The sequence below is a fragment of the Somniosus microcephalus genome, chromosome 17, assembly GCF_052327205.1.
Source record: "Somniosus microcephalus isolate GS21.2 chromosome 17, FLI_Smic_1.0, whole genome shotgun sequence".
Taxonomy (NCBI): Eukaryota; Metazoa; Chordata; class Chondrichthyes; order Squaliformes; family Somniosidae; genus Somniosus; species Somniosus microcephalus.
Genome location: NC_141003.1, coordinates 17,625,289 through 17,637,733, shown reverse-complemented (window position 1 = coordinate 17,637,733; position 12,445 = coordinate 17,625,289). Strand labels below are relative to the sequence as shown.

Below are 12,445 nucleotides of genomic sequence, written 5' to 3'. Positions count from 1 at the left end.
AAATTAAGACCTTTTAAACTTTATAAACTATTAACCTTAACTGTCAAACTATAGAGTCGTTTAAATACTCACCTGGCTGTACTCACCCAATCAGCTGCTTCCCCTGCGCCGGCGTCACTTTCTGTACTGTGACATCACTCTTGAATTCTGCTGCCGCTCCCGCTGCTCGACTGGGCCTGAAAATCACCGACCTTTATTTTCACCCAGCCGCTGCTCCCTCGCAGGTCCGCCGTTCCCGCTGCTGCTGCTGCCCAATCCCTGCACATGTACGCTGCCGACACCCAGCTCGACCTCACACCACCTCTCTCAATCCCTCCACATGTACGCTGCCGACACCCAGCTCGACCTCACACCACCTCTCTCAATCCCTCCACTGGCACTGATTTGTCACGCCGATTGCCCGACACCTAGCCCTGGATGGGCAGAACTTTCCTTCAACTGAATATTGGGTAGACCGAAGCCATTGTCTTCGGACGCAGCATAAGCTCCGTTCTCTCACCACCGACTCTATTCTTCTCCCTAGTCACTGTCTGAGGCTGAACCAGACCATTCGCAAACTTGGTGTTGTATTTGACCTTGAGATGAACTTCAGACCACATATCTGCTCCAACACAAAGTCCGCCTACTTCCACCTCCGTAACATTGACCGTCTCCGTCCCTGCCTCAGCTCGTCTGCTGCTGAAACCCCCATAGAAACATAGAAACATAGAAGATAGGAGCAGGAGTAGGCCATTCGGCCCTTCGAGCCTGCTCCGCCATTCAATGAGATCATGGCTGATCATCCAAATTCAGTACCCTGTCCCTGCCTTCTCCCCATATCCCTTGATCCCTTTAGCCTTAAGAAATATATCCAACTCTTTCTTGAATATATTTAATGAACTGGCCTCCACTGCCTTCTGTGGCAGAGAATTCCACAGGTTCACCACTCTCTGGGTGAAGAAATTCCTCCTCATTTCAGTCCTAAATGGCTTACCCCTTATCCTTAGACTATGACCCCTGGTTCTGGACTCCCCGGCCATCAAAAACATCCTTCCTGCATCTAGTCTGTCCAGGCCTGACAGAATTTTATAGGTTTCGATGAGATCCCCTCTCAATCTTCTAAACTCTAGTGAGTATAAGCCCAATCGACACAATCTCTCCTCGTACATCATTCCTGCCATCCCAGGTATCAGCCTGGTGAATCCATGCCTTTGTTACCTCTAGACTTGACACTCTCCTGGCTGCCCTCTCATCTTCCACCCTCCATAAACTTGAACTCATCCAACACTCCACTGCCCCTATCCTAACTCGCACCAAGTCCCGTTCACCCATCACCCCCTGTGCTCGCTGACCTACATTGGCTCCTGGTCCAGCAATGCCTAAATTTTAAAATTCTCATCCTTGTTTTCAAATCCCTCCATGGCCTCGCCCCTCCCTATCGCCGTAACCTCCTCCAACCCTACAACCCGCCGAGATCGCTGCGCGCTTTCAATTCTGGCATCCCTGATTTTCATCGCTCCACCATTAGTGGTTGTGCCTTCAGCTGCCGGAGCCCCCAAGCTCTGGAATTCCCTCTGAGCCTCTCTATCCTCCTTTAAGACTCTCCTTAAAACCTACTTCTTTAGTCAAGTGTTTGGTCTCCTGTCACACAGAATCACAGAATCCCCACAGTGCAGATAGAGGCCATTTCAGCCCATCGAGCCTGCACCGACACATATCCCACCCGATCACCGTAACCCCTACACCAACACATATCCCACCCTATCCCTGTAACCCCCCTAACACTAAGGGTCAATTTATCATAGCCAATCAACCTATCCCGCACATCTTTGGACTGTGGGAGGAAACCGGAGCGCCCGGAGAAAACCCACGCAAACACGGGGAGAATGTGCAAACTCCACACAGACAGTCGCCCGAGGCCGGATTCGAACCCGGGTCCCTGGCGCTGTGAGGCAACAGTGCTAACCACTATGCCACCGTGCCGCCCTAGTATCTCCTTATGTGGCTTGGTGGTTGATAAAGCTCCTGTGAAGCACCTTGGGGCATTTTACTATGTTAAAGGTTGTTATTGTTGTTGTCGGAAGAGTAGGCAGATGCTACGATGGAGTAGATGTTGGGGCGACAGTAGGTAGGGGTATTATGGCTGAGATGTAGGGAATCCAGGTAGGGAGGTTTGGAGAGGAGGACAGGCAATAGATCAGATAAAAGAGAAAGATCAAGTAGGTTTGTGATGGAGCAGATGTAGAGGGTGAGCAGGCAGGGTTATAGTGAAACAAATGTAGGAGGTATCAGTCAGGAGGAATGAAAGAGTTCAATTAATTTTGTGATGGAGCAGGTTGGATAGAGACAAGAGACTGGACAAGGTCAGGATGGAGCGGTGGGAGCGAAGATTAGATTGCATTGTGCTTGAGTCGGTTGGAGAGGCGGTTACATACGGCTATGGCTTGAGGGAAGGCTAATCAGGGTTGTGATAGTGGAGTGGAAGAGGAGGAGAGTGTGCAGAGAATGAGAGGTGGGTGAAGAATGATTGGACTGAAATGATGCTTAGTTGGGGAAACATTTCATCAGGACAATATACTATTAATCATAATTGGATCAAAAACAGGGTGAAATCAAGATCCACGATGAGCAATGCAACAGCTAAGCAGTGTATGTTATCCTGTAGCTGAATTAGTCTTGCTATGAACCCTAACCCACTGGTTGCCTTTGTACTAGGACTAGTTAAAAGCCACACTGAAGCTCGAGGTCAGTTCTCAGTTGATATTGGCAGCTGTCGATCATTCTGCCATCGCCATTTACACTTCATCTAGAGTCATCTTTTGTTTCTTAACTTGTCCCATTACCATCTCCTTATGCCTCGCACCATCATCCCTTTTGTCTTTAATCTCTCCTACCTTCCACCCTATCACAGACCTTCCCTTTGTTCTTTCCTCCCCTCCCCCCTTTCCCTGCCCCTACACTTGCTTAAAAACCTGTTCCACCTCCAACTTTTTCCAGTTCTGACGAAGGGTCATCGACCTGAAACGTTAACTGTTTCTCTCTCCACAGATGCTGCCTGACCTGCTGAGTATTTCCAGCATTTTGTTTTTTTAATCTCAGTTGATATTGACTCTGCCCAAACCTCTGCGATAGTTGTTCAAATGTGGGGGTGAGGGGAATGAGACATTAAACTCAGGACCCATCTGCCCTCTCATAAAAGATCCCACGGCACTATTTCAAAGAAGAGTAGGAGAGCTCTCCCGGCATCCTGGCCAATATTTATCCCTCGACCAATATCACTGAAACAGATGACCTGGTCATTTATGTCATAGCTGTTTGTGGGATCTTGCTGCGCACAAATTGTCCGCCGCCTTGCTCGACAGAACAAGTGATTGCACTTCAAAAGTATTTCATTGGCTGGAAAGTGCTGTGGGGGCGTCCTGAGCTTGAGAGGTGCTGTATGAAAACACGGCCTTTCGTTTTTTAAATTTCTTTAAGAGTTACTGACTTCACTTGAGAAACAGTGTGTAAAAAAAAAAGAAAATTCACAAATGCTTGATAGACTCAAAGGTAGAGCATGACGTTCTTTTTATTAGTGTCTGGAACTGCTAAAGGCTATAGGGGGTAACAGAGAAACAGATGCTGTTAACACATGTCTGTTTTTTCAGAGTACAAGTACTCTCGGTTTTATTGTGGCATGAATGATAACATAAACAAAAAACATGAAAATATACAACTTATATTACACTATGTGTTATGAACAAAATATAAATCTATAATTCTATGTTATATTTACATATCTTTCTTTAAATTTCAAGTGAGATGGTAGATTCAGTTTACTTTGTTTTAAGCTCCACTCGATTTGATTGTCTTCCTGAACACAATCTGTGTCTAATAATTTTTAGAGCCAGTGATGGCCAATAAATACATTTTTTTTTTAAAAACAGTACAAGCATCAGTAGAACTGAGTAGTCTGAGATCAGGAATTACAGAATGCAAAATGCCAGCAAAAGGAGAATTCCGAACGAAAAAGGATAAAATAAAAAGCAAAAAATACAAAAGAAAACTCCGACACAGTTTCCGTTGTTGGCGTATAGATCACAAACGGCTCGCAGCCATGAAATCATGGTGAAACCTTACTGGAGCTAAAACAAAGTACTCTTGTAGTCTAGAGTCACATAAATAAACAGAGCACCAAAAAAAAAGAAAATGGTGGAAAGGCCCAGCCGATGTGAGACTAAAGCCCCACACACAAGTCAGAAATTTGTTCACACAGTCAAGGAAAAAAAACCCAAAAAAAACTGGTTTCACATTTTACATAAAGTGATATAAAAACACTTGGTTCTTTTTTTCAGCAATTTTTTTTTTCTTTTTCAGTACAGAGTGCTTTAGCGAATCAGCTCTAAATGACCATGACAATTAAATAGAAATGAGATTATGAGAGAATGGTCTCATTTCAGTCCCAACAAACAGTCCAATTATTTTCACGCCTGCTGATTAAACATCGTAACATGACATCACTAGGACTTAAAGAACATAAAAGAAAAAACTGTTTATATCTAAAATACCAGGCTTAAATATCTACAGCTACAGAATGCTGCATTGCCAATCAATTAGATAGAACTGAGGAAATAAATTATACATAACTTACTAACTGGGGAATAGCTGACCATCATTGTACACTATTAAGAGGCAGTTAAAATTGAAAAATACAGTCAAAAAATACAAATTAAACACTGACATGCAGTATATGATCAGCTAGTCCACCTTTAACAACAAAACCATTTTATTTTCATTTATCCATAATCGTATTTTTTTTCGGGATGGGGGGGGGTGGTGGGAAAGAAAAATTCCGACTCCCAAAATCCATTGGAGGTATGGTATCCGTTTCACAAACTGCGCAAAAAATGCCAGGACGGCACCGTTTGTGGCGAACGGCAAACTCTGGTGGGAATGGGCTTCGCTTCCGTCTTTGTTTGTTTCCCCCCACCCCAAGCGCCCATTGGTTGTTGGATTTTTTTTTTTTAAGTGCTACGAACGCAGACAAAAGAAACGTGAGAATTGAAGAAAGTGACTGCCTCAGCGAGGCTGCTGTGAAAAGATGTCGGGGAGGGAGTCGGAATGGACTTTGAGGACGTGGAATTTCATTCCCCCACACGCTGCTTTGCTATCACTGTCTCCGACACCTTATAAAGTACCATAACACCCACATCCACGCACTCACACACACACACACACACACAATCCACGTAATAAAAAGTTTCTCACGTCTTCACTCATCTCCCCTTTCACCTGAGAACTGCACCTACAGTTTCCTACAGCTGCTGGTATGGAAAGGTGTCTGGGATTGTCTAAGACTCAACGATATCCCTAGCTTAAGACTGTAGGAAAGCGCATGAACTAATTCCAACAATTACAAATTTTGGCACTTGCTAAGAGTTGCATTTCGAAAATGTGTGCAACAAACAAAAGTACTCTATGAGGGTGCAACAGTGTGTCGATATTCAAGAAAATAGATTCCTTTGAAACAAAGGTAACTTGAGAGCATTTTTTTTCCTTAATCCATCCAAAAACAAGAACAAAAAAAAGAAAAACACCTTTTATTGTGGCACAAAAGAAACAACGAAACACATTCACAAGCCACTTGTTGGCACTTTGTACCTGAGTGAGAATTTATAGAATCTTGTAGAACGACAGTCTAGACAAAGCTCAGGAGGGTAAGACTTCAGTGCTCGGGGATAGCAGCTGATTTTACTGGCATTGTTTTACCCATAGCTTATCATTTTTTTTCCCATGCCTGTACCATAGGCCGAGGTCTAGTAGTCAGTAGAGTTCTGACTATATCCTGTTTATTAAGACTAAATAGTTTTAAGTAACAGTCAGTGTATCAGATAGTCAAAATGTGCTTGGCCCCTGGTAGGATGAACCAGGCAGACTGATTTGAACTCGCTGGCGGAGGCTCCTGGCCCCTCCCCCGTCAGTCGGCATGTGCTGCCACGTGATTTTCGTCGTCGCTGCCATAGTCTGCGTCTGGATCGTCCTCGTCCTCGTCCTCGTACTCATCGTACATCCCTCCGTTCATATCGTTGAGCCTCAGCTCCTCTTTCACCCGGGCCTCCCCCGATTTGAGGCTGTAAGTGCTCTGGATGACGGGCATGCTGGGCTCCGGGCTGCTGGACATGCTTGAGTGCTCCGACGGGATCCGAGGTGACGGCATCCCTGCCATAGCAATGGCACCAGGATACACCACTCCAGCCGTGGTAATAGGGATCTGACCTTGCTGCCTGTTGACACAAAGGCAAATGTCTGTTAATAACGGCATGGGTCCTTGTTGGAGAGTTTAGCTATGTTTGCACTCTCTTCCTGTCTAGAAAACTTTACTTTCTGTTGTCATATGTTGCCACACTTTTAAGTCAACGTTTTCCATTACACATCCCTATGTCCACATGTATAACGGAAACCGCCTATGTAAACTCATCACACTGTAATTACACCCTCCCACCAGTGGTGGTGCTGTAGAGCCTCTGTTTTCCTACAAATCATACAGCACAAAAGGAGGCCATTCAGCCCATCATGCCTGTGCCGGCTCTTTGAAAGAGCTATCCAATTAGTCCCACTCCCCCTTCTCTTTCCCCACTGCCCTATAACTTTTCTCCTTTTCAATTATTTATCCAATTCCCTTTCGAAAGTTACTATTGAATCTGCTTCCACCGCCCTTTCAGACAGCGCATTCCAGATCATAACAACACTCCATGATTCACAGTCAAGGCAGAAATTTGGAGAACCTCAATATAGCGCTGAGAAAATCTGTCAGGATCCACTGGAGAATTCGCTGCTGTCACCAATAAAATAATGAATTGGCCCAAACCATCTCCTCTCCCCTCTAGGAGATTCTGACAAAAGTCAACTATTTATAAAGCAAAGCAACATTTCCCCTCCATCAGTGTTCATATCCCAGCAGTGGGGAAGTATGTTGAAGTATACATCTCTATTATACAAATTATATAAGGTCAGTGTTTCGTTGATGTATAACATTGTCAAATAAACAGCCTGAAAGGCAGATGGGCCTCAGTTAATTGTGGTATATTGGCAGCATTGCAGTTCCATCAGCCAGCAGTGTCCTTGTGATGAGTCACTGCAAGAACTGTCACATCCCTTGTCTTTCATGATGCAAAACCACCTCTAACAGGAATGGCTTTCCACCACCTAGAAGGACAAGGGCAGCAGGTGCACGGGAACACCACCGCCTCCGAGTTCCCCTCCAAGTCACGCACCAGCTTGAATTGGACATATATCGGCCGTTCCTTCATGGCCACCAGGTCAAAATCCTGGAACTCCCTGCAAAACAGCACTGTGCGAGTACCTTCACCACAGGGACTGCAGCGGTTCAAGAAGGCGGCCCACTGCCACCTTCTCAAGGGCAACTAGGGATGGGCAATAAGTGCTTTTTTTTAATGGAGAGAATGGGAACAACAATGGGTAAGACAGTCTCCTCTGCCCACTAGTAACAGAATCACAGACATGTGATATTTGCGTTGGCTCTACAGACAGCCAATGGAGAGAATCTTTCCCCCAGGTTGGCACAGTGTAGGTGGATGCAAAAATGCAATGTAAATTATTGTGGTTTTCTTTTTGCTTTTAAAATTTAAAGAGAGGGTCGATGTACCCAACATGGTAATGAGCAGTACGACCAGGAAAGGCTCCAGGTTCAATCCCTGGTCTGCGCTGATTGGCTTTATCCCAGGGTGACTCAACAGCGTAGAATTTCTGCAGGGGTTTGCTCAATCTGCCAGATTCATCAGAGTAATACCGGGGCTTAAAGGGTTAAATTATGAGGGCAAGGTTCCATAAACTTGGCTTGTATCCCGTTCAGTTTAGTAGGTTTAGGGGGTGATCTTATTGAGGTGTTTAAAATGATAAAGGGATTCAATCGGGTAGATACAGAGAACCTACAGAGATACAGAGTTCTGACGAAAGGTCATCGACCTGAATCGTTAACTCTGTTTCTCTCTCTACTGATGCTGCCTGACCCGCTGAGTGTTTCCAGCATTTTCTGTTTTTATTAGAGAGAACCTATTTCTGCTGATGGGGGAATCAAGAACAGGGAGCAGAATCTTAAAATTGGAGCCAGGCAATTCAGGAGTGAAATCGGGATGCACTTTTTCACACAAAGGGTAGTGGCAATGTGGAACTCTCTCCACCAAAAGGCCGTGGAAGCTGGGGGACAACCTGAGCTTTCAAGATTGAGATCGATGGATTTTTGTTAGGTAAGGGTATCAAGGGATATGGAACAAAGGCGGATAAATGGAGTTGGGGTGCTATCAGCCATGATCTTATTAAATGGCGGAACAGGCTCAAGGGGCTGAATGGCCTCCTCTTGTTCCTATGATCCGCTACTGTAAAGCTCTAATCCCAGGGAAACAATGTAAATGACCGATTACACCTTTTCTGCTGAATAAGATCATGGTTGATCTTTGAGCTCAACTCCACTTTCCCGCCCAATCCCCATATCCCTTGATCCCCCTAGAGTCAAAAAATCTATCGATCTCAGCCTTGAACATGCTCAACGATTCAGCAGAATTCCAAAGATTCACAACCCTCTGAGTGAAGAAATTCCTCCTCATCTCAGTCTTAAAGGGAAGTTCCATTGTCCTGAGGCTATGCCCCCCAGTTCTAGACTCTCCAGCCAGGAAAAACAACCTTCTGCTGAAGCTTTGGCAGGAGATGGGGTGTCACCCTCGTCGAACGTCCACTCTAGTTCCTTTGGGAGAAAAAAAAACCGGAGAAAATAATTGAGAAGGGACCGTACAAGGAAGACGACAGGAGTGGCCTTTTGGTTTTGTCACTCCCCCTGTGGAGAAACACTTGGGGCTGGATTTTCATTGCGGAGGCGGGTAGGAGGCGGGACTACAACTTTTGGGGTTGTAGTCCCGCCTCCATCGAGTTGTAGCCAACCCACGCGATTTTGACTTGATTGACCTTGTTGAGCCCGCCCAGCGGGCTCAGCAGGCCAATTAAGGGCCACCCGGCAACAGGTGACGTCACAGATTGAAATTTCATCCATCAAGACCTTTTGGCAGATGAAATATCAGTATTTCACAGCTGTTTGAAGCTGTCAAACACTGACAATCTGTACGCCAGGTTAATTCCTTCCTCTCAGGATGATTTAGAGATCTCCCTGGAACAGAAAGCAGAGGCTGCAGATTTTGACAGCTGGCGGCCATTCTGCTTTCTGTGCCGGTGAGATGATGGACTCCCGAGACCTGAAGGAAGGAAGGCTGTAAAGATAAGTAAAGGTTAGTAGAACTTCTTCAAACACTTTACACAGACCAGCGCGGTGGCATAGTGGTTAGCACTGTTGCCTCACAGCGCCAGAGACCCGGGTTCGAATCCGACCTCGGGCGACTGTCTGTGTGGAGTTTGCACATTCTCCCCGTGTTTGCGTGGGTTTTCTCCGGGTGCTCCGGTTTCCTCCCACAGTCCAAAGATGTGCGGGTTAGGTTGATTGGCTATGATAAATTGACCCTTAGTGTTAGGGGGATTAAATACGTGGGGTTACAGGGATAGGGTGGGATATGTGTTGGTGTAGGGGTTACGGGGATCGGGTGGGATATGTGTCGGTGCAGGCTCGATGGGCCGAAATGGCCTCTATCTGCACTGTGGGGTTTCTGTGATTCTGTGAAACACACTTACCTCTGCACTCATGCACCCATCACTCACCTGAACACCGAGACATCTCGACCCCTCCAAGCCCTTCATCCCGACGGCCCGCCTCGCTAACTTGGCGTGGTTTGGAGCCGTCGGGAATCCCACACTTCAACAATGAAAATATGGATTAGGCTGTTAACAGGCAGTTAATTGGCACTAATCCCCTTCCCGCCTCGGGGAGGTGGGTCCCAGTACGGGGTGGGTACCCGTCTCCTTTGAAACTGGCATGGAGGCGGGTTGGGGGCGGGATGGGGTCGGGACCCCCCAATTTCGGGATTTAAAACCCCCCACACGCCTCCAATCCTGCCTCCACAGCCCAATGAAAATCCTGCCCTTGCACTCTGCTTCGTGGCTGTTCCCCCTCCCCTCAGCCTCAGTGCAGGGGTTGATGACACAGCCAAGTGGTGAATCATGGCTGGACCCATACACTAGTGCTGAGGTCTGGTTAATCGGCATTCTACCCCATCGTCCCCCGTGTGCAGAGTCCAAACAATCGCCCAGGGCAAGCTTTGCGGACTGGTCTAAAAAAACGACGAGTGAAAATTAAATTGTGACCTTTCTTACCCAACAGTAAAAAACTGTCGCATTTCCTGACGTCTGTTGCGCATCAATGCTTTGTATTCTCCAATCCTCAGTTTCTTGCCATCCACCACACAAGTACGCTTTGGCCGTGGCTTGTACTTGTAATCCGGATACCTTTCTAGGTGCTGTTTGCTGAGTCGGGCTTGTTCCTCGTAGTACGGCTGCTTCTCCAGGTTCGTCATGGCCTTCCAACGAGAGCCTGTGGCGGCACAAGAGAATGGAACGGGGTGAGTCACAGCAAAGACTCATGGCATCACGTTGTTGGTGGAGCTTAAAAACAAAAAGGGGGCAAGCACTTTGCTGGGAGTGTACTATAGGCCTCCAAACAGTCAGGGGGAGATAGAGGAACAGATATGTAGGCAAATCTCAGAGAAATGTGCAAATAATAGGGTAATAATAATGGGGGATTTCAACTTCCCCAATATTAACTGGGATAGTCAGAGTGTGAAAGGCTCAGAGGGTGTAGAATTCTTAAAGTGCATCCAGGAGAGCTTTTTGAGCCAGCATGTAGAAAGTCCTACAAGAGAGGGGGCGGTACTGGACCTAATTCTAGGGAATGTGGCCGGCCAAGTGGAAAAAGTGCTAGTAGGTGAGCACTTTGGTGATAGTGACCATAATATGGTAAGATTTAAGGTGGTCATGGAAAAGGACAGGGATGGGCCGGAAATAAAGGTTCTAAATTGGGGGAAGGCCGATTTTAATAGGATAAGGCAGGATCTGGCCAAAATGGACTGGGATCAGCTACTTGTAGGAAAATCCGCATCGGAGCAATGGGAGGCTTTCAGAAGGGAGATTGAGATCATACAATGGCAACATGTTCCCGTAAAGGTCAAGAGTGGTTCCAAAAACCACAGGGAACCTTGGATGTCAGGGGATATACGAGAATGGATTAGGAAAAAAAGGAGGGCCTTTGGTAGATACAAAAGGCTAAAGACGGAGGAAGCCCTAGAGGAGTACAAAAAGTGCAGGGGGATACTTAAAAAAGAAATTAGGAGATCAAGGAGGGGCCATGAAATAACACTGGCGAGCAAAATAAAGGAAAATCCTAAGATGTTTTATAAGTATATTAAGGGTAAGAGGATAACTAGGGAAAAAATAGGGCCCATTAGGGACAAAAGTGGCAATCTGTGTGTGGAGCCGGAAGATGTAGGAGGGGTTCTAAATGAATTTTTTGCATCTGCTTTCACTATGGAGAAGGACGATGTAGACATAGAAATAGGGCGGGGGGACTGTGATATGCTCGAACATATTAACATCAAGAGGGAGGAGGTATTGGCGGTTTTAGCTGGCCTAAAAATGGATAAATCCCCAGGCCCGGATGAAATGTATCCCAGGCTGCTGTGTGAGGCAAAGGAAGAGATTGCGGGGGCTCTAACACATATATTCAGGACCTCTCTGGCCACAGGGGATGTGCCAGAGGACTGGAGAACCGCTAATGTAGTACCATTATTCAAGAAGGGTAGTAGGGAAAAACCGGGGAACTACAGGCCAGTGAGCCTAACATCAGTGGTAGGAAAATTATTGGAAAAAATTCTGAGGGACAAAATTTGTCTCCACTTGGAGAGGCAAGGATTAATCAGGGATAGTCAACATGGCTTTGTCAAGGGAAGATCATGTCTGACTAATTTGATTGAATTTTTTGAGGGGGTGACTAGGTGTGTGGATGAGGGTAATGCAGTGGATGTGGTATACATGGATTTCAGTAAGGCCTTCTATAAAGTCCCGCACAGGAGACTGGTCAAGAAGGTAAGAGCCCATGGAATCCAGGGTGCCTTGGCACATTGGATACAAAACTGGCTTAGTGGCAGAAGGCAGAGGGTGATGGTCGAAGGTTGTTTTTGTGACTGGAAGCCTGTGGCCAGTGGGGTACCACAGGGATCGGTGCTGGGTCCCTTGCTGTTTGTGGTCTACATTAATGACTTGGATATGAATGTAAAAGGTATGATCAGTAAGTTCGCGGATGATACAAAAATTGGTAGGGTGGTAAATAGCGAGGAGGGTAGCCTCAGTCTGCAGGACGATATAGATGGGTTGGTCAGATGGGCGGAACAGTGGCAAATGGAATTTAACCCGGAAAAGTGCGAGGTGATGCACTTTGGGGGGACTAACAAGGCAAGGGAATACACAATGAATGGAAAGACCCTAGGCAAGACGGAGGGTCAGAGGGATCTGGATGTGCAAGTACACAGATCCCTGA

The 12,445-nt window shown here is 46.3% G+C and overlaps 1 protein-coding gene across 7 annotated transcripts in view; it reads right to left on the bottom strand.

Annotated features, from left to right (window-relative positions):
• Positions 1-3,514: 3,514 nt before the first annotated feature.
• Positions 3,515-12,445, bottom strand: part of sox5 (SRY-box transcription factor 5) — a 334,975-nt gene continuing 326,044 nt past the window's right edge. For 5 of the 7 annotated variants that reach the window (XM_086009986.1, XM_086009988.1, XM_086009989.1 and 2 more), the window contains exons 14-15: positions 10,231-10,447; positions 3,515-6,242 (exon numbers count right to left, since the gene is read on the bottom strand). In XM_086009986.1, the coding sequence (XP_085866112.1) occupies positions 5,936-6,242; positions 10,231-10,447 (524 nt within the window). In that variant the 3' untranslated portion in view covers positions 3,515-5,935. The remainder of the gene's footprint in view (positions 6,243-10,230; positions 10,448-12,445) is intronic. The other 2 variants (XM_086009991.1, XM_086009990.1) reach the window with 1 other exon arrangement.